The sequence below is a fragment of the Mobula birostris genome, chromosome 2, assembly GCF_030028105.1.
Source record: "Mobula birostris isolate sMobBir1 chromosome 2, sMobBir1.hap1, whole genome shotgun sequence".
Taxonomy (NCBI): domain Eukaryota; kingdom Metazoa; phylum Chordata; class Chondrichthyes; order Myliobatiformes; family Myliobatidae; genus Mobula; species Mobula birostris.
The window spans coordinates 91650199-91677289 of NC_092371.1; the positions used below are offsets into that span (position 1 = coordinate 91650199).

At 43.3% G+C, this 27091-nt stretch overlaps 1 protein-coding gene across 1 annotated transcript in view; it reads right to left on the reverse strand.

Annotated features, from left to right (window-relative positions):
* The window catches only part of ahcy (adenosylhomocysteinase), a 114003-nt gene extending 94973 nt beyond the window's left edge, over positions 1 to 19030 (reverse strand). The window contains exon 1 of the mRNA XM_072244999.1: positions 18897 to 19030. Within this exon, the coding sequence (XP_072101100.1) occupies positions 18897 to 18924 (28 nt within the window). The 5' untranslated portion in view covers positions 18925 to 19030. The remainder of the gene's footprint in view (positions 1 to 18896) is intronic.
* Between the last annotated feature and the right edge of the window lie 8061 nt (positions 19031 to 27091).

Genomic DNA, 27091 nt, shown 5'->3' on the forward strand with positions numbered 1-27091 from the left:
GCCTTCATTAACCTGTCGCAGTGCTGTGGACTTTAAGACCCAGAGGCGCACCAAACCTACGCACATCTTCCTGTATACTATAATCATCTCTAGATTACTTATAATACCCAATACAATGTAAATGCTATGTAAATAATTGTTATACTGTATTGTTTAGGGAATAATGACAAGAAATTTTATTTCCAACAGAAACATTCAATAAACCATAAAAATATACAGCTTCCAACGAACTAAATCAAACACATGGTAAAAGACTTATTGGAATAAATGAGGAACGTCACTGTCACTATAAAACTTCAATAATTTGTCTTTGTTTATTTAAATCATATACAGTGGTAGTTCTGACACTATTTTCTTCAGTAAGATGCCGCACAGACACAGCACGATCAAGCTTCTGCAATAACTCCACTTTCTGCGTTATTGATAGAGAAGATTCCTTCTCTTTTTCTCATTGTTACCCATAGGGATATCTGCAGCTCTTTTTGATATTTTCATAGTGAAATTAAACACAAAGTCAACAGTGAACACAAAATATCAGCGAACAGCAAATGCACGTGTAACCAGTACAAGCGCCGAGCCACAACTGACGTTTGGCGGCCTCTGCTAGTGCTGCCACGTCACACCTGAGTGACGTCAGCTGTTGGCGAAAAAAAAAACTTTGGTTTTCGGAGCTTTTTGGATTTCAGAATTTCGGATAAAGGAATGTGCACCTGTATCAAAACAGCAGGATACTCCCAACTGCCAATTGTATATCGGTAACCAACAGATTGAACAAAAGACCAGCTTTAATTATCTTGGTAGCTTTATATCACAAGATGCTAGAAGTACAAAAAAAAAGAATTGCCATTGCCAAAACTAACTTCCAAAAAAATGAAACCCATTTTTACCAACAGACGTTTCTATGACAACAAGGCTTAGACTAATAAAATGTTACATCTGGTCAATCTTGCTGTATGCTTCTGAAACATGGACAATAACACCAGAACTCCAAAGGAACTTAGAAGCAACAGAAATGTCGTTTCTTAGAAGAATGCTGAAAATATCATATAGAGGTAGGGTAACTAATGAGACAGTACTCCAACGTTCCCATACAAAAAGATCTTTAATGAGAACATTAAATGAGAGGAAGCTTAATTTCCTGGGCCATGTCATCAGAGAGGGAAAAATAGAATGCCTTACATTACAAGGCCGTATGCCTGGGAAACGCAGAAGAGGAAGGCAAAGAAGAAAATATATGGACACTAAAAGAACTAACAAATCTAAATGTGCGAGATATTATTGACGCTGCAAGGGATCGTTCGATGTGGAGAGCCATGATTGCCCAAGCGTGTAATGTGCAAGGCACAAGAAGAACATCACCTATCACAACAACCCTATTATTATTGTACTGTTCCAGAATCTGTCTCCCTATCAGCTCTTCAATATTTCTGTTACTATTGGGGGGTCTATAAAAACACAAAGTAGAGTTATTGACCCCTTCCTGTTTCTGACTTCCACCCACACTGACCCAGTAGACAATCCATCCATGGCTTCCTCCTTTTCTGCAGCCATGATACTATACCTGATTAACAATGCCCCTCCCCACCTCTTGCCTCCTTCGCTGTGCCTTTTGAAACATCTAAAGCCCGGCACACTCAGCAGCCATTCCTGCCCAAGACGCTCAAGTCTCCGTAATGGTCACAATGTCCTTGTTCCACATATTGATCCACATTCTACATTCGTCCACCTTGTTTATGATACTCCTTGCAGTAAAATAGACACATCTCACACCATCTGGCTGAGTGCATCTTTGCTCTATCATCTGCTTATCCTTCCTTACAAGCTCCCTACAAGCTGTTTCTACTTGCACAGCAACCACCCCATCCTCTGCCTCTTCACTCCAGTTCCCACCCCCTGCAAATCTAGTTTAAACACTCGCAAATATCATCAGCAAAACTCCCTCCAAGGGTATTGGTTCCCCTCCAGTTCAGATGCAACCCATCTTACTTGTACAGGTCACTCCTTCCCCAGTGAAAGTTCCAATGATCCAGAACTTGAAACCCTGCCCCCTACACCATCTTCTCAGTCACTCATCCATTTGTGCCATCTTCCTGTTCTGACCATCACCACCCAAGAATAAACCGGAGATTACGACCTTGGAGGTCCTGCTCTTCAGCCTCCTCTACTCCTCTCCTGCCTACATCATGGGTACCAACCCAGATAGGTCATGCCCTGAGCGGTATCCAAAGGGGTTTACCTGTTGCTGAGGGGAATGGTGCAGGGGCACCCTGCTCTGGCTTCTCTCTCCCTTTACCTCCCTCAGTGTTCACCCATCTACTCCTCAAATTCCGCACTTTTGGTGTAACTACCTGCTCAAAAGTCGTATCCATCAATTGTTTTGCCTTCCAGATGATCCTAAGTTCATCCAGCTCCAGCTCCTTAATGGAGTTTTTCATGAGCTGGAGTTGGCTGCACTTCCCGCAGGTGTAGTCATCAGGAAGACTACCAGGTTCCATGAATTTTCATCTCCTACAGGAGCATTCCACTGTCATATCTGCCACCCTACCTGCACTGTACCATGAGCAACCAAGACCAAATCTTTAAACCTGTTTCTTTAGCATCAGCCTCTTCTCATCAAAGCCTGACACTCCCACTCTCACTGCTGGCCCACCCACAACAATATCTGTCCTATTCAGTCAATAAAACATGGTAAATAGATATTTTGAATGCATGTTATGCAACTTGTCCTCAGAGGAACACTGTCTTGTTTGCACCGTATCCATGATAATTAAATTTGATTTGATTTGAAAGAACAAGCTAGTCCAGGACTACAGTCACACCACTCAGGTACATGGGCTATATTATATTTTTCCCTGTGAGTGTATGCATTTCATAACCACATGTGTTATATGCTATATTGCACCTTGATCCCAGTGGAATGGCCTTTTATTTGGCTATACCCTTGTATGGTTGTGTAATAATTAAACTTGAACTCTGACACTTAATCGGCTAATAAACCCCTATATTTTATAACCTCCTTCACTGTCCACTATAGAAACATAGAAAACATACAGCACAATACAGGCCCTTCGGCCCACAATGCTGTGCTGAACATGTCCCTACCTTAGAACTACCTAGGCTTTACCCATAGCCCTCTATTTTTATAAGCTCCATGTAGCCATCCAGGAGTCTCTTAAAAGACCCTATTGTATCTGCCTCCACCACTGCCACCGGCAGCCCATTCCACGCACTCACCACTCTGCGTAAAAACTTACCCCGACATCTCCTCTGTACCTACTTCAAGCACCTTAAAACTACGCCCTCTCCTGCTAGCCATTTCAGCCCTGGTGAAAGGCCTCTGACTATCCACACGATCAATGCCTCTCATCATCTGGTACACCTCTATCAAGTCACCTCTCATCCTCCGTTGCTCCAGGGAGAAAAGGCCGAGTTCACTCAACCTATTCTCATAAGGCATACTCCCCAATCAAGGAAACATCCTTTAAGACTCCTCTGCACCCTTTCGATGGTTTCCACATCCTTCCTATAGTGAGGCGACCAGAATTGAGCACAGTACTCCAAGTGGGGTCTGACCAGTATCCTATATAGCTGCAACCTTACCTCTCAGCTCTTAAACTCAATCTCACAACTGATGAAGACCAATGCACTGTATGCCTTCTTAACTACAGAGTCAACCTGCATAGCAGCTTTGAGTGTCCTATGGACTCGGACCTCAAGATCCCTCTGATCCTCCACACTGCTAAGAGTCTTACCATTTATACTATATTCTGCCATCATATTTGACCTACCAAAGTGAACCACCTGACACTTATCTGGGTTGAACTCCATCTGCCACTTCTCAGCCCAGTTTTGCATTCTATCAATATCCCGTTGTAACCTCTGACAGCCCTCCACACTGTCCACAACACCCCCAACCTTTGTGTTACAGTAAATTTACTAACCCATCCCTCCACTTCCTCATCCAGGTCAATTGCAAAAATCACAGAGTAGGGGTCCCAGAACAGATCCCTGAGGCACCCCACTGGTCACCGGCCTCCATGCAGAGTATGACCCATCTACAACCACTCTTTGCCCTCTGCGTGCAAGCCAGTTTTGGATCCACAAAGCAATGTCCCCTTGGATCCCATGCCTCCTTACTTTCTCAATAAGCCTTGCATGGGGTACCTTATCAAGTGCCTTGCTAAAATCCATATACAGGTGTCCCCTGCTTTTTGAACGTTTGCTTTACGAAACTTCACTGTTACGAAACACCTACATTAGTTCCCTGTTTTCGCTAACAGAAGGTGCTTTCACTGTTACGAAGAAAGGCAGTGCGCGATAAAAAATCAGCACGCAATAAAAAAGGCAGCGCGCACCCCGAGCAGTCACTTCGCCCGGAACTTCATTCTAGCCGGCATTGCTTAAACACGTGCCTGTGAGCAGCCATTTGCAAGGTGAGTTCTAAGGTATCGGAAAAGCCTGAAAGAGCTCGTACGGGTGTTACACTTAGCATAAAACTAGGCATAATTAAGTGTTTCGATCATGGTGAACGAAGTAAGGACAAAATGAGTTTGACTTGTGGAAGCTGACGAAGATGATGTTGAAAAGGTTTTGGCATCCCATGACCAGGAACTGATGGATGAAGAGCTGATGCAATTGGAAGAGGAAAGGTTAACAATCAAAACCAAATGAGTAATGATAAAGTACGACTTTAATTTTGAAAGGGTACATCGGTTTAAGGCATATTTGCAGGATGGATTGAGTCCTTACAAAGAACCGTACAATAGAAAAATGCGCGAGGCTAAGCAGTCAAGCAAGCCTTTCCACATCAGCCACAGCAGACGACAAGCCTCGACCTTCGACATCGAGGCAGGTAGTTATAGGAGAAGATAAGCTGCCTGCCCTAATGGAAACAGACGACACCCCAGTGTCTTACCACCCCAAACTCCAGGCCGCGGACAGATACTGATTCGCGGAGAATGAAGCGGTAGCCAGGAGGCATCCAGCACATCTTTAAGAAAAAAGTCGAAATAAACATGCTAATTAATTAGGTGCTGCCCGGCACATAATTGTCGGCCCAGATCAGAGATAATTGCCGATTGCGTCGCCTCTGATCTGGGCCGACATTTACGTGCCGGGCGGCACCTAATTAATTAGCTTGTTTATTTTGGCTTTTTTCTTAAAGATGTGCTGTTTGCCTCCCGGCTACCGCTGCACCCCTGCATTCTTCGCGGCAATGTATCGGTCGGCAGCCTGGAGGGTGGGGGCCGCTGCACCACCCAAACTCCGACGACTCAGCCTAACACACTATCATCAGTGTGCTCGCTGTCTTTCCGATTCCTGTAAGTGATACTACACTGTACATACATTATTTCTACTTTATATGGGCTGTGTATTTTTATGTTATTTTGTATGATTTGGCAGCTTCGTAGCTTAAAGGTTACTGGACAGAGTGTTTTTGCCAACAGCACTTGCGTGAGATTTTCCGCCGAGAGCACTTGCGTGAGATTTTCAGTACGGCAATGATTGAGGAAAATTATTTCTACTTTATATAGGCTGTGTATTTATCATATCATTCCTTCTTTTACTGTATGTTACTGTTATTTTAAATTTTAAGTGTTATTTGGCATGATTTGGTAGGTTATTTTTGGATCTGCGAATGCTCACAAAATTTTCCCATATAAATAAATGGTAATTGCTTCTTCGCTTTAGGACATACCGGCTTACGAACCATTTCATAGGAACCACCTACCTTCGGATGGCGGGGGAAACCTGTACACTACATCTACGGCTCTACCTTCATCAATGTGCTTAGTCACATCCTCAAAAAATTCAATCAGGTTTGTAAGGCATGACCTACCTTTGACAAAGCCATGCTGACTATTCCTATACCACCAACTCAGTCATCTACAAGCTTACTAACCATTCCTTGTACATTCTTTGGGGTAGATGACAAGCAATAATGGGCCCTGGGGAGCACTAGTCATGCATCTCCAGTTAAATAAGCAACTTCCCACCATTGCCCTCTGCTTTCTGTCATTAAATTAATTCTGTTGTGGCGGCTCGCCCACGAGGCAAGCGAACTGGCTCCAGCTGTCATGGGTGAGTCCACAGCCAGTGGCAACCGAGAAGGCTCTGAGTGCGGGGCAGACCTCGGCCCAGAAGCCGACATCACTTCCGCCTTGCAAAGAGCGGGGGATGCTGGGAGCGGGCACTTAAGCAAGTGCAGATTGAAACAGTAAACAGTTCAACCAGACCCTGCTTGACTCTGTTGCTTTCACTCGTTGCGTATCAGTGCGACCACACTGTATCCAATTAGCCAGCTCTTCCTGGATTCCACGTGACCTAACCTTCCAGCACGGCCATGCCCACATTGAATTATTTTTTTTTCCATCAACGAAGTCACTTCAGTTCATAAGGCAACCTCCCAAAGACATGCTGACTACTCGTAATTAATCCACACCTATCCAGATTCACCTCATCTCTCAGAATCCCCTTATAGTAACTTACTACCTCATCAACACACAGAATGCTGGAAGAACTCAACAGGTCAGGCAGTGTTTATAGAAAAGAATAAATAGTCAGCATTCCAGCAGAGACCCTTCTTCAGGGATCTACCTGTTAGACTTAATGGTCAAGAGCTCCCAAGCCTTTCTTTGCTGTACTTAAAACCAATCTTTACCTCCATCCAGTCTACTGGCATCTCACACACGACTAACAATCAAACAAGTATCACAGCCAGAGCTTCTGCAATTTCTTTGCCAGCCTCCTACAGTGTTCTTGGATACAGTAGAATCCAACTAACTCGGACACATCAGGACCAGGACATTTTGGCCCAAATAAAGCAGCAGCCCCGATTTACCTTGAGGATTTATCTACATTTATATCCAACAACCCCGCTACTGCAAAGCAGGCTATCCACCAGACCTCCCCAAAATCTTTCCTTAATCTGAAGTCTTCGCATCTATCACTACTGTTAAACCTGAGAAATACTTACCAAGAGGCTTACCCATCTCCAGCAGTTCCAAAGATGTATACTTTAGTCTGCAAGGTATTCTCTCTAGTTACTTCCCCCCTCCCCCGCATTAAGAGACTGAGTCATGGATTTTGAATTTTCACTCCATTTAGAAAACAGTCTGTCCAAGTCCTTCTGCAACCTCCAGTTTCCTCAACAATGACTCCCCCCCCCCACCACCAATCTTCGTATCATTGCAAACCTGGCAACAAAGCCATCTATTCCATCATCTAAATCATTTATGTACATCAAAAAAGATGTGGTCCCAACACCGACCCTTGTGGAACACGAGTCACTGGCACCCAACTAGAAACTTACTCTCACTCGCTACCTCCTACCAATCAGCCAATGCTCTAAACATGCCAGCAACTTTCCTGCAATACCATAGGCTCTTAACTTAGTAAGCAGCATCATGTGTGGCACCTTCTGAAAGTCCAAATATACAACTCCCACTGCATCCCCTTTATCTATCCTACTCGTAATCTCCTCAAAGAACTCCAATAGATTCATCAGGCAAGGTTTTCCCTTCAGGAAATGTCCAAGCATATACGGTGTATTGGAAAGATAGGTTAGTAGGTACAGGGGGTGGAGTGGCTCTGTGTACAAGAAATAATATTAAATCAGTAGAAAGGATGACATGGGATCAGAAGGTGTAGAGTGTCTATGGGTTGAGTAAAGAAATGGCAAGGGTAAAAGGACCCTAATGGCAGTTGTATACACGCCTCCAAACAGCAGCCGGGATGTGGATTACAAATTACAGCAGGAGATAGAAAAGATGTGTCAGAAAGGCAATGTCATGATAATTGTTGGGGATTTTAACATGAAAGTGGATTGGGAAAACCAGGTCAGTACTGGACCTCAAGAGAAAATTTGTAGAATGTCTAAGGGATGGCTTTTTAGAACAGCTTGTTGTTGAGCCCTCTAGGGGATCAGCTGTGTTGGATTGGGTGTTGTGCAATGATCTGGAGGTGATAAGACAGCTTAAGGTTAAGGAACCCTTAGGGATCAGTGATCACAATATGATCAAATTCTCACTGAAATTTGAAAGGGAAACAATAAAATCCAAAGCATCACCATTTCAATGAAATAAAGGAAATTACAACGGCACGAGGAGAACTGGCCAAAATCGACTGGAAAGGGACATTTGCAGGAAGGACAGCAGACCAGCACTGGCTGGAGTTTCTGTGAAAAATGAGGGAAGTGCAAAACAGATATATTCCAAATAAGATGAAATTTTCAAAGGGAAGGACACTACCGTGGCTGACAAGTGAAGTCAGAGCCAAAGTACAAACAAAAGAGGGCATACAAGGAAGCCAAAGCTAGTGGGAAGCTAGAGGATTGGGAAGCTTTTAAAAACTTGCAGAAGGAAACCAAGAAGGTCATTAGGAAGGAAAAAATGAATTATGAAAGGAAGCTGGCAACTAATATCAAAGATGATACTAAAAGTTTTTTTTAAAAAAGTACATAAAGAGTAAAAGAGTCAAGGATAGATATAGGACCAATACAAAATGACACTGGAGATTGTAATGAGAGACACAGAGATGGCAGAGGAACTGAATGCGTATTTGGCACAAGTCTTCACATTGGAAGACGTCTGTAGTATACCGGACATTCAGAGTCAGGGAAGTTAAGTATGTGCAGTGAAAATTACGACTGAGAAGGTGCTCAGGAAACTTAATGGTCTGAGGGCAGATAATCTCCTGGACCTGTTGGAATGCACCCTCAGGTTCTGAAGGAAGTAGCTGGACAGATTGCAGAGGCATTAACGATGATCTTCCAAGAATCGAAAGATTCTGGCATTGTACCGGATGACTGGAAAATTACAAATGTTACTCTGCTTTTTAAGAAGGGTGGGAAGCAGCAGAAAGGAAACTGTAGACCTCTTAGCCTGATAACAGTGGTTGGGAAGTTTTTGGAATCGGTTGTTAGGAATGAGATTACAGAGTATCTGGAGGCACATGACAAGATAGGGCAAAGCCAGCATGGCTTCCTGAAAGGAAAATCCTGCCTGACAAACCTACTGGAAGTCTTTGCGGAAATTACAAGCAGGGTAGACAAAGGAGATGCAGTAGACAGTGTACTTGGATTTTCAGAAGGCCTTTGACAAGTATCACACATGAGGCTGCTTAGCAAGATAACAGTCCATGAAATTACAGGGAAGTTACTAGCATGGGTGGAGCATTGGCTGGTTGGCAGAAAACAGAGTGGGAATAAAGAGATTCCATTCTGGATGGCTGCTGGTTACCAGTGGAGTGCCACAGGGGTCGGTGTTGGGAATGCTGCTTTTTAAGATGTATGTCAATGACTTGGACCACTGTATTAATGGATCTGTGACTAAATTTGCCGATGATACAAAGATAGGTGGAGGAGCCGGTAGTGTTGAGGAAACAGAGCCTGCAGAGAGACTTAGATAGTTTAGGGTAATGGGCAAAGAAATGGCAAGTGAAATATAATGTTGGAAAGTGTACGGTCATTCATTTTGGTGGAAGAAATAAACAAGTAGACTATTATTCAGATGGGGAGAGAATTCAAAATGCAGAGATGCAAAGGGACTTGGGAATCCTTGTGCAAGATACTCTAAAGGTTAACCTCCAGGCTGAGTCAGTTGTGAAGAAGGTGAATACAATGTTGGCATTCATTTCTAGAGGTATAGAATACAAGAACAGGTATGTGATGTTGAGGCTCTATAAGGCACTCATGAGACCACACTTGGAATATTGGGCATAGTTTTGGGCTCCTTATTTTAGAAAGGATATACTGATACTGGAGCGGGTTCAGAGAAGATTCACAAGAATGATTCCAGGAATGAAAGGGCTACTGTATGAGGAACTTCAGGATTGAAAGACATCCATTTAGAACTGAGATGCAGAGAAATTACTTTTGTCAGAGGGTGGTAAATCTGTAGAATTTGTTGCCAACGAGCAGCTGTGGAGGCCGTTATTGGGTGTATTTAAGGCAGAGATAGATAGGTTCTTGATTAGCCAGAGCATCAAAGGGTATTGGGTAAAGGCAGGGGAGTGGGGATGACTGGAAGAATTGTATCAGCTCATGATTGAATGGTGGAGCAGACTTGATGGACCAAATGACAGCGTCCAAGCAGAAGACTGGTAGCAGTGAGATCGGAGGTCAGTGTCCGAGCAGAAGATTAGTGTGTTGTGGAAGATGGAAGATCTAAGGTTGTGTACCCAGAGACTTGAGATCGTTGGGCACAGAGCTTGGAAAAAGCGATGCAATGGACTTCTAACATCATAAACCAGAAAGTTGTTTGTTATGTTTCCCCTCTCGCTGTGAAACGGAGACACCTCTTTCTCCCTTATTAGGAAGGGAACCTGCGGTAGGTCGAATGCCGAGTGAACAATGCAGTCTTTGGAGTTGCAAGGTTAGGACTTTATTCCTTGGTACATAGAAGATTGAACGGAGATTTGATAGAGGTACAGATTTCTGAAGGTACAACATTCCTATGAAACGGTTCGTAAGCCGGAATGTTGTAAAGCGAAGAAGCAATTACCATTTATTTATATGGGAAAAATTTGCAAGCATTCGCAGACCCAAAAAATAAGCTACCAAATCATGCCAAATAACACATAAAACCTAAAATAACAGTAACATATAGTTAAAGCAGGAATGATATGATAAATACACAGCCTATATAAAGTAGAAATACTTTTCTACAATCATTGCCGCACTGTTCTCCATAGCGAAAATCTCACGCAAGCGCTCTCGGCAGAAACACTCTCTCCAGTAACCTTTAAGCTATGAAGCTGCCAAATCATACCAAATAACGCATAAAAATACACAGCCTACATAAAGTAGAAATAATGTATGTACAGTGTAGTATCACTTACCAGAATTGAGAAGACAGCACCGAGCACACTGATGATAGTGTTTTAGGCTGAGTCGTCGGAGGTTGGGGTGGTGCAGTGGTCCCCAACCGCCGGGCAGCGAACTGATAACAATCCGCGGAGAATGCAGCGATACAGCGGTAGTCAGGATGTACCCAGCACATCTTTAAGAAAAAAGCCAAAATAAACAAGCTAATTAATTAGGTGCCGCCCGGCACGTAAATGTTGGCCCAGATCAGAGAACGCAATCGGCAATTGCCTCTGATCTGGGCTGACAATTACGTGCCGGGCGGCACCTAATTAATTAGCTTGTTTATTTCAGCTTTTTTCTTAAAGATGTGCTGGATGTGTCCCCGCTACCGCTGCATTCTCCGCGGCCCAAGGATTGGGGTGGTGGGACAATGAGGTGTCATCTCATTGTCGTCTGTTTCCATTAGGGCAGGCAGGTCATCTTCTTCTATATCTGCCTGCCTCGATGTCGAAGGTCGAGGTTCGTCGTCTGCTGTGGAAGGCTTGAAAAACGACAGTATGCTTGACTGCTTAGCCTCGAGCATTTTTCTATCATCTCATGCAGTTGCTTCACGTTCAGTTCCTGGACATCTTCACTTTCGGTCCGTTCGCTACTGCATTCGGTTTTGAGTGTTATCCTTTCCTCTTCCAATTGCATCAGCTCTTCATCTATCAGTTCTTGGTCATGGGATGCCAAAACCTCTTCAACATCATCTTCGTCAACTTCCACAAGCCAAGCTCACTTCGTCCTTACTTCGTTCACCACGATCGATACGCTTAATTACGTCTAGTTTTACGCTAAGTGTAACATGCTTATGAGCTCTTTTAGGCTTTTCCGATACCTTAGAACTGATCTTGCAAACAGATGCTCAAAATAAATCGACAAAGCACAGATGCTCACAGGCACGTGTTTAAGCAATGCCGGCTAGAATGCAGTTCCGGAGGAGCTTGGCTGCTCAGGGCACACGCTGCCTTTTTTTGTAACAGTGAAAACACCTTCTGTTAGCGAAAACAGGTAACTACTGTAGGTTTTTTGTAACAGCGAGGTTTCGTAAAGCGAACGTTCAAAAAGTGGGGGACACCTGTACTGCAAGTCTGTGTCTTTGCTGTTGCCTTGCTCATGCTTGAGTGCTCGGTGGTGGGTGCTGCTGGTTTTTTTTACTGGTGGGGGGGGGGAGAGGGGAATTGTAGGTTGCTGCTGCTTACATGCAAGAGGGAGGGGAGCTGGGGGGGACTTTGGGGTTCTAACATTTAACTGTCATTCATTCTTTAGGGGTACTCCTCTGTTTTTCGTAGATGGTTGCAAAGAAAAAGCATTTCAGGGTGTTTATCGTATACACTTCTCTGACATTAAATGTACTTTTGACATACAAGGAATGTTTGATGGCTCTGGGTCTGCATTGCTAGAGCTTAGATCTTATTGAAAGGTCTGGATAAAGTAGCTGTAGAGATGTTTTCTATGAGGAAGTAAAAGACAAGCAGGCAAAGCTTTAGAATTGAGGGACATCCATTTAGAACAGAGATGATGCAAGTTGTCTAGCCAGAGGGTATTAAATCTGTGCAACTCTGACACGGGCAATTTGCAGGCCAAGTCATTGGACATGTTTAAGGCAGTGGTTCCTCTTAGCCCCAATCTCCTGCCTTCTCCCCGTATCACTTCATGCCCTGACCAATCCAGAATCTATCAACTTCTGCCTTAAGTATACATAAAGACCAAGCCTCCACAGCTGCCTATGGCAAAGAACTACAGAATCACCACTCTGGCTAAAGAAATTTCTCATTTCCATTCTAAAACGACTCCACTCTATTCTGAGACTGTGTCCGCTGGTCTTAGACTCTCACCATAGGAAACATTCCCTCCACGTCCACTCTATCAAGGCCTTATGGTCTTAAAATCTCTGCATATTTTCTTCTGATTCCCATTAATACTTGGGAGTCTGTAGCATACCTCAACTTGCTGATCACCACTTTCACCACACCAAGACAGCCCAGCTAGTCACACTTGCAGACCACCACATTTATGTTGATTGGGTAAGCCAATAAATGCTAAGCTAACTTGATAATGACCACATTGTAAATGTACTTTGTTGATGATTAGGGAAGTGCAGTTGCTTTGGTCACATGGTAGAGAATTCCATCATATCACTAGAGTTGCATCCCATAAAATAAGACTTATTTTTGGTTGGTTCCTTCAAGCCAACTCTTTCTCACATTTTCATCCTCTTGGGCATTCCAGCATATTTACCATCTGCTACATTCTACTGTGTTCAAGTATGGCACCAAATCACCTTTCATTTGAACAAAATAAATTTGCAGCACCAGCAAATTTGAGTGACTGACTGTCCTTGTTAGTCTAGGCAAAATAAAAAACAAACACCATTATAAATTCCTGCCAAATGCCTTTGACGAACTACAAGCTATTGAACTTGAAATTGTGGGCAGACGATGCTGAGGATGTTCTACGAGTCTGTGGTGGCCAGTGCTATCATGTTTGCTGTTGTGTGCTGGGGCAGCAGGCTGAGGGTAGCAGACACCAACAGAATCAACAAACTCATTCATAAGGCCAGTGATGTTGTAGGGATGGAACTGGACTTTCTCACAGTGGTGTCTGAAAAGAGGATGCTGTTTAAGTTGCATGCCATCTTGGTCGATGTCTCCCATCCACTACATAACGTACTGGGTGGGCACAGGAGTACATTCAGCCAGAGACTCATTCCTCCGAGATGCAGCACAGAGCGTCATGGGAAGTCATTCCTGCCTGTGGCCATCAAACTTTACAACTCCTCCCTTGGAGGGTCAGACACCCTGAGCCGATAGGCTGGTCCTGGACTTATTTCATAATTTACTGGCATAATTTACATATTACTATTTAACTATTTATGGTTCTATTACTATTTATTATTTATTGTGCAACTGTAACGAAAACCAATTTCCCCCGGGATCAATAAAGTATGACTATGACTATATTTGCTAATGACACCAAAATAGGTGGTAAGGTATCTTGTATGAGATTGTTAGATCTCAGCAGTTTGATATAGATAGGCCAAGACAATGGTCAAAAACTGATTTTAAAGTGAGATAGTGCAAGGTCATGATGACAGTGAAAGGAATCTGAAGGCAAAGCGCTATTGAAATGGAGAAAAAACTCATGTACATTAGTCAAAAGTTTGGCTGGTGCAGCAAATAGGACATTAAATGGCATGATCTGTACTGCAAGGGGGTTGGAATTCAGAAACAGAAGTTCTGTTACAACTGCACAGGACATTTGTAGGCCATGCCTGGAGTAGAAGGCACACCCGTGGTCTTCTTATTTAAGGAACACAGTAAACACTGAAGGATGCTGAAAGATTTACTGGACATAAACCCATGAGATTCTGCAAATGCTAGAAATCCAGAGTTACACACACATGCTGGAGGAGATCAGCAGGTCATGCAGCATCAATGGAGAGGAATAAACAGTAGATGTCTCTGGCCAAGAACCTTCCTTAGAAGTGGAGAAGAAAGGGGCTGAAGCCACAAGAAGAAAGTGGAGGAAGGGGAGGAGTACAAGCCAACAGGTAAATGGTGAAACCAGCTGAGATAAGGGTGGATGATGGAGAGGGAGAAGCTGGAATAGGCAGGTAAAGTGATGGAGGAGGAATCTGGAGAGGAGAGTGGACCATTAGACTATAAGACAGAGTAACAGCATTAGGCTATTTGGCCCTTCAAATCTGCTTTGCCATTCCACTCAACACTTCTTCTGCCTTCTATCCATAACTTGTGATGTCATGACAAGTCAACAAGATAAAATCCTATGGCATTACAGGAAATATACTGGCATGGTTAGAGGAATGGCTGACAGTCAGGAGGCAGCTAGTGGGAATAAAAGGGCTTTTCCTGGTTGGTTGCCGGTGACTAGTGGTATTCCTCAGGGGTCTGTATTGGAACTGCTATGTTTTACATTGTTTGTCATTTAGAAAATGGATTTAATGGCTTTTTGGCAAAGTTTGCAGATGATACAAAGATAGGTGGAGGTGTAGGTAGTGCTGAGGAAGCAATGCGATTGCAAGACAGTCAAATTGGAAGAAGGGGCAAAAAAAGTGGTAGATGGAATAGTGTCAGGAAATGAATGATAATGCATTTAGGTAGAAGGAAGAATAGCACAGAATTTTAACTAAATAGGGCAAAGGTTCAAACATCAGAGGTGCAGAGGGACTGGGGAGTCCTCGTGCAAGACTCCTAGAAGGTTAATTTACAGGTTGAGTTTGTGGTAAAGAAGAAGCCAAATGCAATGCTGGCATGTTTTTCCCAAGGGAAATAGAATATAAAAGCAAAGAGATAATGCCAGACATCCCACCCTGCAAAAACTGATTTCAGGGAGGCAGCACCATCAATTTGCGGGAGACTTCCGGGAGAGGTGGGATGTCTGCAATAGAGTAGCTCCTTAGCAGCCAGCTAGTTTAAATAACGTTAGCTATGCTAATGAACGAATGACACCTGTTAAACTCACCTCAACATGTCTTTTACAGTCTTAACCCACCATGGGCAATAGAAAAGTCACTGTTGCAAACAGTGCAGCGTGCAACCCTGTCATTATTTTTGACCCTTATTAGGCAGGGGTACACTTTAGTGTAGTCTAGGGTGACGTACATTTTATATTTTCTTTTTTTTTTTGGAACACTCTGCCACGGTGCGCTCTCTCTCGTGGTTGCTCACTCGCTTGCTCGTGCTCTCTCTCGCTTGTTTTCTCTCGCGCTCTCTTGCTTGCTTTCGCGCTCGCTCTCTCTCTCTCTCTCTCTCTCAAAAAAATTGATTTTCATGATATTGTATATAATTTGTGGGCATCAGGGAGCCACTATTCATATGCGGGAGACTCCTGGAACTCCCTGGAGAGGTGGAATGCTGAGCTTTGACAAGACATGAGGAGTGATTGAGTCGCCTGGGACTGTATTCACTGGAATTCAGAAGAATGACAAGAGATATTATAGAAGCCAAAATTATGAAATGGATAGATAAGATAGAGGCAGGAAAGCTGTTTCCACTGGTTGATGAGACTAGAACTAGGGGACATAGCCTCAAGATTCAGGGAAGTAGATTTAGGATGGAGATGAGGAGGAACTGCTTTTCTAGAGAGTGGTGAATCTGTGGAATTCTCTGCCCAATGAAGCAGTGGAGGCTACCTCAGTAAATATACTTAAGACAAGGTTGGGTAGATTTTTGCGGAGTAGGGGAATTAAGGGTTATGGGGAAAAGGCAGGTAGGTGATGAGTCCGTGGCCAGGTCAATCATGATCTTATTGAATGGCTCGACGGGCCAGATGGCCGACTCCTGCTCCTATTTCTTATGCAAGTGTCAGGAGAGAGATCAGTGGAAACAGATTCACTGGATGACAGATGAACCTATCATAAGCCACTCAAGAATTTGTTGCTGGAGTTTAGATAAACAAGAGCATGATCTTAATGAAATAAAATCCCAAAGGGACAATGGAGTGAATGTACAAATATTTCCATTCACAGAAGGCAGCAAATCTCTGGAATTCTGTACACCAGATGATCGTGGAGACTGGAACATTATAAGTATTTAAAGAGGAAGTTAACTTCTTGAAAGATTGGGAAATTTAGTAGCACAAGATACCAGGGCAGAAGAGGAGTTAAGGTCTGGAGCAAATGATATTAAGTGACAAGGCAGGCTTAAGGTGGCAGCTGACCCACTCCTGTTTCCATGTGTTCTTGTGCAAACCTTTGACATTAGGCAAAAGTATCACCAATAGACCTTCATAACTAACAAATCACCCTCCAGCTAGACTGGAACTACATACCAAAATTTAGACCATTAAACTTTCTATTAGCCTACAGGACTACACCTCACAACACCCTGCCCCTTTTTCCCATTTTCTCCATCGTTGCTGCACCTGCTTTTAAGATGAGGTCTTCCATTCTATGAAGTCTCAAATATCCTTGTTCAACAAGCTTGGTTTCCCTTCTATCAGTTGATGGAGCATTCTCGTGTCTCTTCTATTTTTCAGACATATGATCTCAAGCCCCATCTCCTACCAGACACCTTTCATAGATCTAGACCCCCACATCTAGCACATCATCCTTCATTTCTACCAAGTACAAGATACCAGCACTCACTACTGCTCCTAACCCCTTTCCGTGGAACCCCTGTTCTAAGCCTTCCTATTCATGTAATTGTCCTGGCACGTTAAACACTCAATGTACCCGCCTCAAATTTGTGCCAGTTTAAGCAAGACCAAGCAGAGGCTAGGCCACAATTTTCCAGTGTATTTTTGTTTTGTGACAATAGCAATCTCTAGCTCCTGGTTGCATGCTATTTCAGTTTCCCTCCCCAACTGCACAGCTGACCTGTCTTCTCTGCCCAACAAAAACAAGAACAAAACCCATTCTGCCTGGGTTGCCTACAAGCTAATCACAGGAACACTGAACTTTCCAATTTGAGGTGACCTTCCAACCCATTTTCCCAACCCTCTCCAGTCCACCCATTTTTACCACATTGTCAGTGCTAATCAACCCGAGTCAGCCCTCATCGCCCTCTCACAACTACACACACATTTCACCCTCTGGCTCACCAAATCCTCCATCTGAATCTGGTTCCATCGGCCCTTACCCCTCCCACAATTCATTTCTTTGTAACAGATTCCAACACTGGTAACATTTGTGCTCACATTTATCTTGTTCCGAGCTGTCAGCATCAACATTCTCCCCTCACCTGGGTCCAGTCATATTCGTCTCCCACTCTGCCCCCATCCGATCTCTTAACTGATTTGTCCTCTACACCATCTTTCCTAAGTCCACCAAACAGCTATTAACCCTATTTCACAACAGATGAGGGCCCTTCCACACTGAAAACAATCTTTAAACTCAGCTTAACCATACCGTTGGCCCATATCCCTCAAAAACTTCCCTACCCATTCACTCATCCAAACTGTCTTTTAAATGTCACTGTCGGCTCTTGAACAAAAAGGGACAACTACCCTTACTTACCCATCCATTGAGATGCTTCCACCACCAACTCTCACTTTAAGGACTATTTTGTTATTTTATTTTGCCATTATTTATTACTATGTATTTAAATTTGCATTGGAACAGTTAGATATCTTCTGCACTTTATCTTTCATTGATTTTTTTTATAGTTACTGAGTATGCCTGCAAAAATCCCTCAGGGCTGTATGCACAGGTGACATGTACAGTACGTACTGTCAATAAAATTTACTTCTAACTTCCTCACTCATCACCCACGTCAAGCAGTTTCACCTCAAATCATGATTAAATCTGTCCCCCCTCACCCTAAATCACAGGCACTCTGCTTTTGATTCTTACCCCTGGGTAAACAACAAAGTAATCATATTTTCAAAGCCTCACAGGGTTACGTACACCTACAAGAACACCCTCACCTCATAGATCAGGCATCAAACCCCAGCAACATTCTTGTCAATCTGCTTTCCAGTTTAATGACGTTTTCTTATCATCACTTCCCCATATTTGTACAAAGAGCCCCACGGACAGCCTTGGCAGCTTCTTGTACAACTTCAGCGTAACGTTGCAGCACTTATTTTCAATGTAGGGAAGGCCAACGTTCCAAATACCTTCCCCAGCCCAGGTACCTAACTTCACTCTGCACTCTTAGCTCCGATTTAGTGCTGTCACCTGAACAAATATCAAAAATTCCTCACCCCCAAAACGGATTGTATTCAACCTGCCGAGTTCCTCCAGCAGATTGTTCATTGCATCAGATTGCAACACCTGCAGCCTCTTGTACCTCCGCACTTTCTGAAAATGCCTTGCGTCAGCACTGTATGGGAAGCATAACCACTGGAGAGTATACAGGTCAAATGAAAACTCAGACTGCAAAACGATGTGCCTCTAATCTACCTCTCGCTCCCTTACCTGATGAACACTGGTCACCGCAAATATTCACGAGACACTGGAAAAAGTTGACTAGATCTCCACAACACCAGACTCATCCCCAGTCCTGCAAACCCCAGCCGCGATCCCGGAACACCAGTTAGCGACCACACGGCCGATAGGGTAAGTGCCGACACCCCTCCTTACCGACTTTGTAGGGCAGCTTGTCGGACATGATTGGGAGACAAGGGCAACGGCAATAGGCCAGTAGTCACTGCTCGGAATCTGCAGACTCGACGGCGGAGAGAGCGGCGGCGCGCCGGCTACCGCTTATAACCAGCAAGCGCTCCCAGAATCCCCGGAGGGGGCGGGACATGACAGCCCCGTCCACTCGCCCTCTTCTTATTGGGTGGGAGGGAGAGGGTGTTGATGATGCGATAAGGGTGGTGGAGGGAGGGAGGGAGGGAGGGAGGGAGGAGAGGGACTGGAGTGGCCGTTCCGTTCGGATGTTTCCGCACGAGTCAGGAAGGCACAGAGGGCTCGCTGCGCTGGCTTGTCTCACCAAAGAAAGCGATGCACCATACGCCAGGATGTTGTTCATCGACTTTAGCTCGGCGTTTAACATGATCATTCCTTTAAGCCTTGTGGGTAAACTATTCTCGGCACCCAACATCTCGAGCTCTGTCACGCTGAGCACTGGTTTCCTCTAGGGCTGTGTGCTCAGTCCGCTGCCAAATTCAGCACATGCCACATGAAGATCGCTCACAAGCTAATGAAAATACGTAGATGCTCCAAGCAACGTGCACAAAATGCTGGAGGAACTCAGCAAGCCGGGCAGCATCTCTGGGAAATTTTCCGTTCAAAGACATTGGTGTTCCCATACCAGCCTGTAGCCAAGCAACACACTTTCCACCACACATCTATAGAAGTTTGCCAAGGTTTTCGATTACATGCCAAACCTCCGAAGGAAGTAGAGGCACTGTCATGCTTTATATTTCTCTATAATATTTATGTGATGGTTCCAGGACAGGTCCTCTGAGATAGCGACACCCAGGAATTTAAAGTTAATGACCCTCTCCACCTCTGACCCTCCAGTGATTACTGACTAATGGATTGCTGTTATAGACAATAGGTGCAGGAGTAGGCCATTCGGCCCTTCGAGCCAGCACCGCCTCTGTTTTCCCCTCTCCTGAAGCCTACTATCAGTTCCTTGGTCTTATTGACATTGAGTGAGAGGCTGTTGTTATGGCACCACTCAGCCAAGTTTTCAATCTCCCTCCTGTGCGCTGATTCAACATTGGGCTAGTTACCTGCGTCATAGAGAAGTACCACACAGAAACTGGCCCTTTGGCCTGTGTAGTCCATACCAAAACCATTTAAACTACCTATTCCCATCAACCTGCACTGAAACCAATGCCCTTGTTACGAGACCGCAGGCTCATACTGTGAGTGTTACTGTAAGAGCGCCTGAGTGAGGTGGGACTATGATGTCAGTCACAAGCTGCGGCAGCCTGCTGTGGACTTAAACCTAGAAATAGAGAGGGTCAGGCGTTTGGTGCTTCAGCTTGTCGCTGCTATGGTTTGGAACTCTCTGATGCCCAACAGATTGGGATGATCATCAGCACGCAGTGCACAACAGATGTGTTACTTTGTATAATCCATATGTGTGGATTTGTTGGAGTGTCCTGTGATATCACTTTTGTTGGCCCTTACCAAAGGTTGTTGGTGTTATGTGGTAACCACTTGAAGACAGTATTCCTGTGACTGTCATTTTGGTGATATCTCCAGGTGGATTTCAGAACGACTCGAATGTCAAGATCTTCAATGTCTGCTATTTTGTTTACCCAGCGGGGAACTTGTGGAATTCGATGTAATTACCTTCTCTCTACATTATATTCTGGATTACAAATCCCTCTCCCATCGTCTACTCCGTGGATTACTGAACCTTTCTACTTTACCATTTCAATCCTAAGACTTTAAAGATTGTTCCTAAACTTGTTAGTTTGGGAGCTACATATATACACACATAACACCGCTAATTTCTGTTTACTTTCATCTAAATTTCTATATATTGAGTAGCTACTAATAAAGATAGTGGTTTTAACATTAAAACCCGACTCAGTGTGTGATCTATTGCTGCTGGTACGTAACACCCTCCATTCCCCACTCTCCATGTACTTATTCAAACTTCCCTTAAATGTTGAAATCAAGCTCGCATACACCACTTGTACAACCTTCTCACGACCCTCTGAGTGAAGATGTTTCCGCTCATGTTCCCCTTAAACACTATCTATATCCTTCATAATTTTGTATACCTTAATCAAATCTCTTCTCAATCTTCTACGTTCTAAAGAATAAAGATGATCAGAATTAGATTTATTAGTTCAAAAGACCATGAGATATAGGAGCAGAATTAGGCCATTTGGCCCATTGAGTCTGCTCTGCCGTTTCATCATGGCTGATCCATTGTTCCTCTCAGCCCCAATCTCCTGCCTTCTCCCCATATCCCTTCATGCCCTCACCAATCTAGAATCTATCATCCTCTGCCTTAAATATACATAAAGACTTGGCTTCCACAGCTGCCTGTGGCATAGAATTCCAGAGATTCACCACTCCCTGGTTAAAGAAATTCCTCCTCATCTCCATTCTTACATCATTGCTTTTAGATTGGGTGAATCAAGTTAGTTGAGGCAGTATTGAGGAGGTTTCATAGAATGCATACTTGATGGCTTACTTGAACAGCATGTTTCTGAGCCTACAAGGAAATGTGCTATCTTAGATCTGATCCTGTGCAATGAGACAGGTAAAATTAGTAATTTTGTCATTAGGGATCCTCTTGGAAAGAGTGATCACAGTATGATTGAGTTTCTCATACAAATAGAGGGTGCAATAGTTCGATCTAAAACCAGTGTATTATGCCTAAACAATGGAGACTACAATGGGATGAGGGAGGATTTGACTAGTGTAGACTGGGAGCACAGGCTATATGGTGGGACTGTTGAGGAACAGTGGAAGACTTTCAAAAAGATTTTAAATGGTGCTCAACAAAAGCATATTCCAGTTAAAAGTAAGGACAGTAATGGTGTGGAGAGCCATTCTTGGATAACTAAAGAAATAAAAGAAGGCATCAAACTGAAAGCTCATGTGTACAAAGTCACCAAGAGTAGTGGAAAACTGGAAGATTGGGAAAACTTTAAAAAGCAATAAAAAACCATTAGGCGAGCAATGAAGAAAGGAAAGCTAGATTATGAAAATAAACTAGCACAAAATATAAAAATGGTAAGTAAAAGTTTTTATAATTACATAAAGCGGAAAAGAGTGGCTAAAGTGAACCATGATTTAGCCAACTTAGAATAGTCCCTTGGAGGATGAGAAGGAGGAATTAATATTGAATAATGAGGAAATGGCAGGCGGAGGCTTTAAATGACTATTTTGTGTGGGTCTAAATGTCTGACATGCCAAAGAGAGATGTTAAGGATGTGATGGAAGGTGAGGACCTCACTACAATAGCTATCATTGAAGAGGTAGTGCTGAGCAAACTTATACGCTGGAAGATAGACAATTCTCCTGGTCCTGATGGAATACATCCCAAGGTACTGAAAAGAAATGGCAGAAGTTATAGCAGAGGCTTTGGTGATAATTTACCAAAATTCTCTGGACTCTGGACAGGTCCTGGTGGATTGCAAGATGATGAATGCTACACCACTGTTCAAAAATGGATGTAGGCAGAAGGCAGTTAACTATAGGCTGGTTAGTTTAACATCTGTAGTTGGAAAAATGCTTGAAGATATCATTAAAGAAGTAGTGAGGTATCTGGAAAGAAATGGATCCATCAGGCAGACACAGCATGGATTCAGCAAAGGCAGGTCCTGTTTAACCAACTTACTGGAGTTCTTCGAGAATATAATGAGCACAGTGAATAGAGGGGAACAGATGGACATTATTTAATTGGACTTCCAGAAGGCGTTAGATAAGGTGCTACATAAAAGACTTATCTATAAGATAAGGATGCATAGAGTTGGGATAGAGCATTGGTTAACTAATAGAAAGCAGAGAGTTGGGATACATGGGGGTTACTCTGGTTGGCAACCAGTGGTGAGCGGTGTGCCGCAGGGGTCGGTGCTGGGCTCACAACTGTTCACGATATACATTAACAATCTGGAACAGGGAATGGAGTGTAGTGTATCTAAGTTAGCTGATCACACTAAATTGAGTGGAAAATCAAACTCTGCAGAAGATACAGAGGGTCTGCAGAGAGATATAGATAGGTTAAGTGAGTAGGCAAGGGTCTGGCAGATGGAGTACAATGTTAGTGAATGCGAGGTCATCCACTTAGGAAGGCAAAATGAAAGAGCAGATTATTATTTAAATTGGAAACAAATTGAAGCTTGCTGCTGTGCAGAGAGACTTGGGAGTGCTTGTGCGTGAATCACAAATGGTTGGTTTGCAGGTGCAGCAGGCTATCAAGAAGGCAAATGGAATGTTGGTCTTCATTGCTAGAGGGATTGAATCTAAGAACAGGGAGGTCATGCTGCAACTACACAGGGTACTGTGTAGTTTTGATCCCCTTACCTGAAGAAGGATATACTGGCTTTGGAGACGGAGGTTCACCAGGTTGATTCCAGAGATGAGGGGGTTAGACTATGAGGAGAGACTGAGTCGCCTGGAACTGTACTCACTGGAATTCAGATGATTGAAAAGAGCCCCATAGAAACATATAAAATTATGAAAGAGATAGATAAGATAGAGGCAGGAAAATTGTTTCCACTGGTGGGTGAGACTAGAACTAAGGGACGTAGCCTCAAGATTTAGAGGAGTAGATTTAGGAGACGAGGAGTAACTGCTTTTCCAGAGAGTGGTGAATCTGTGGAATTCTCTGCCCAGTGAAGCATCATCATCATCATCATCATCAGGTGCCATGCTCAGTTTGAGTTTTGACTGCCATGGCCCACACACTTCTGTTTCGGGTCAAGTGGATCAATTCATTGGTATTCATTTCCAGTTCTCTGGCTGCTGTCTCCATGATCATTTCTCTTTGCCTTCCTCTTGCTTTCTTCCCTTCAATCTTTCCCATAATTACCGTGCATTCTAACTCCTCTTCCCTAATCACATGTCCAATGAAGTTACGTTGCCTTTTCATGATCTCATACATTATTTCTCTTTTTGAACTTGCTCTGTTCATGATATCCTTGTTAGATATTCGTTTCATCCATGATATTCTTTGCATCCTCTTCGAAAACCACATCTCTGCTGCTTCAATTCGTTTCCTCATGTTACTACATATTGTCCAACATTCTGATCTATATAACATAACTGGATAAATGTAGCATTTCAGTACTCTGAGGCGGGTTGTCATGCCTAATTTAGTGTTGGTCAGTATACTCTTCATTCTCGTAAAGGTGTCTTTTGCCATCCCTATTCTTCTTTGATGTCCATGTTGCACCTGCCATCTGATGTCACCCAGCTTCCTAAGTAACAAAAGCTCTGTACTTGTTTTATGTCTTCCCCATTTATTTTCAGCCTGCAGATAGGACTCTCCTTCTTTTTGGATATCACCATACATACTGTCTTTATGCAATTGATAGATAGACTCATTTTTGCACTTTCTTCAACAACTATATCAATTAAGTTTTGCAGTTCTTCCTCTGTACTTGCAATTAACGCAGTGTCATCTGCATATCTGAAATTATTGATGTCTTCACTGCCATCTTTGATTCCCAAGATGTCTCTTATTTTTTGTAATATTGTTTCACTGTACACATTAAACACATCAGGAGAGAAAACACACCCTTGTCTAACGCCTCTCTTGATTTTCGTAAACTGACTCACTTCTCCATCTTACCCCATCCTTTATTTATTTATTTGTTTGTTTGTTTATTTATTATTTTTCCCCTTTTTTTTCTCTTTCTCTCTTTTTTCTCTCTCTGTCCCTCTCACAATAACTCCTTGCCTGCTCTTCATCTTCCTCTGGTGCTCCCCTCCCCCTTTCTTTCTCCCTAGGCTTCCCATCCCATGATCCTCTCCCTTCTCCTGCCTTGCATCCCTTTTGCCAATCAACTTTCCAGCTCTTAGGTTTAGCCCTCCCCCTCCTGTCTTTTTCCTATCATTTCAGATCTCCTCCTCAGCCTCCCACTTTCAAATCTCTTACTATCTCTTCTTTCAGTTAGTCCTGACGAAGGGTCTCGGCCCGAAACCTCGATTGTGCTTCTTCCTATAGATGCTGCCTGGCCTGCTGCGTTCCACCAGCATTTTGGGTTTGTTGCTTGAATTACCAGCATCTGCAGGTTTCCTCATGTTTGTGTTCACTTCTCCATTTATTCTTACAGCAGCAGTTTGTTCCCAGTACAGATTTCTGATTAGGCGGCAGTCTTTCGAATCTGGATCTACAGTTTCCTGTAATATTTTGAATAACTTATTGTGCTTCACTTTAGCAAATGCTTTTGTGTAGTCGATAAAAGAAACAAACAGACCTTTTTGCACTTGAATAGCAAGTTCTGATAGTATCCTTAACACCAATATCGCATTTCTTGTACCTTTGTCTTTCACAAAACCACATTGTTCTTTAACTATTTCAGCTTGTATCTTACTTTTAGCTCTTGTCATCAAAATTTTTAGAAGTATCTTAATGATATGTATGACTCATTAAACTTATGGTCCTAAGTAATTCGCATTCTGTTGCTCCAGGTTTCTTCGGAAGAGTGATAAATACTGATTTTTTCATCTCTTCTGGTATTATTCCAGTCTCATAAATGTCATTGATTAAGTCAGTAAGTTTTTCAATTCCATAATCTTCAAGGGCGATAATTTCTTCTATTACTAATTCATCAGGACCTGCTGCCTTTCCTTTCTTCATCTTATTTATTGCATTACGAACTTCAGATTTTAAAATACTTGGACCTTCAATGTTCTTCTTAATTTCTGGTTTTCCGCCTCGATTGTCTTGAAACAATTCCTGAATATACTCAGTCCATCTGTTCATAATGTCAGCTTTTTCCATGATAATGGTACTGTCCTTTACTTTCAAACATCCACCTGAAGAACAAAGGAGCTTTTTACCAGTAATATTCAAGTCAAGTCAAGTCAAGTCACTTTTTATTGTCATTTCAACTATAACTGCTGGTACAGAACATAGTAAAAATGAGACATTGATAAGAAGCAGAAGTGAGCTGAGAAGTGGCAGATGGAGTTCAACCCGGAGAAGTGTGTGGTGGTACACTTTGGAAGGACAAACTCCAATGCAGAGTACAAAGTAAATGGCAGGATACTTGGAAGTGTGGAGGAGTAGAGGGATCTGGGGGTACATGTCCACAGATCCCTGAAAGTTGCCTCACAGGTATACAGGGTAGTTAAGAAAACTTATGGGGTGTTAGCTTTCATAAGTCAAGGGATAGAGTTTAAGAGTCGCGGGTAATGATGCAGCTCTATAAAACTCTGGTTAGGCCACACTTGGAGTACTGTGTCCCGTTCTGGTCACCTCACTATAGGAAGGATGTGGAAGCATTGGTAAGGGTACAGAGGAGATTTACCAGGATGCTGCCTGCTTGAGAGAGTATGCATTATGATCAGAGATTAAGGGAACTAGGGCTTTACTCTTTGGAGAGAAGGAGGCTGAGAGGAGACAAGATAGAGGTATACAAGATATAAAGAGGAATAGATAGAGTGGATAGCCAGCGCCTCTTCCTCAGGGCACCACTGCTGAATACAAGAGGACATGGCTTTAAGGTAAGGGGTGGGAAGTTCAAGGGGGATATTAGAGGAAGGTTTTTTACTCAGGGAGTGGTTGGTGCGAGGAATGCACTGCCCGAGTCAGTGGTGGAGGCAGATACACTAGTGAAATTTAAGAGACTACTAGACAGCTATATGGAGGAACTTAAGGTGGGGGGTTATATGGGATGCAGGGTTAAGGGTCTGCACAACATTGTGGGCTGAAGGGCCTGTACTGTGTTGTACTGTTCTATTTTCTATGTTCTACCAAAATGAACCACCTCACACTTATCTGGGTTGAACTTATCTGCCTCTTCTCAGCCCATTTTTGCATCCTATCAATGTCCTGCTGTAACTTCTGACAACACTCCACACTATCCACAACACCTCCAACCTTTGTGTCACCAGCAAATTCACTAACCTATCACTCCACTTCTTCATCCAGGTCATTTACAAAAATCACGAAGAGTAGGGGTCCCAGAAGAGAAACCTAAGGCACACTACTGGTCACCAACCTCCATGCAGAATATGACCCGCCTACAACCACTCTTTGCCTTCTGTGGGCAAGCCAGTTCTGAATCCACAAAACAAATTTCCCCTTGGATCCCATGCCTCCTTACTTTCTCAATAAGTCTTGCATGGGGTACCTTGTCAAACACCTTGCTGAAATCCATATACACTACATCTACTGCTCCACT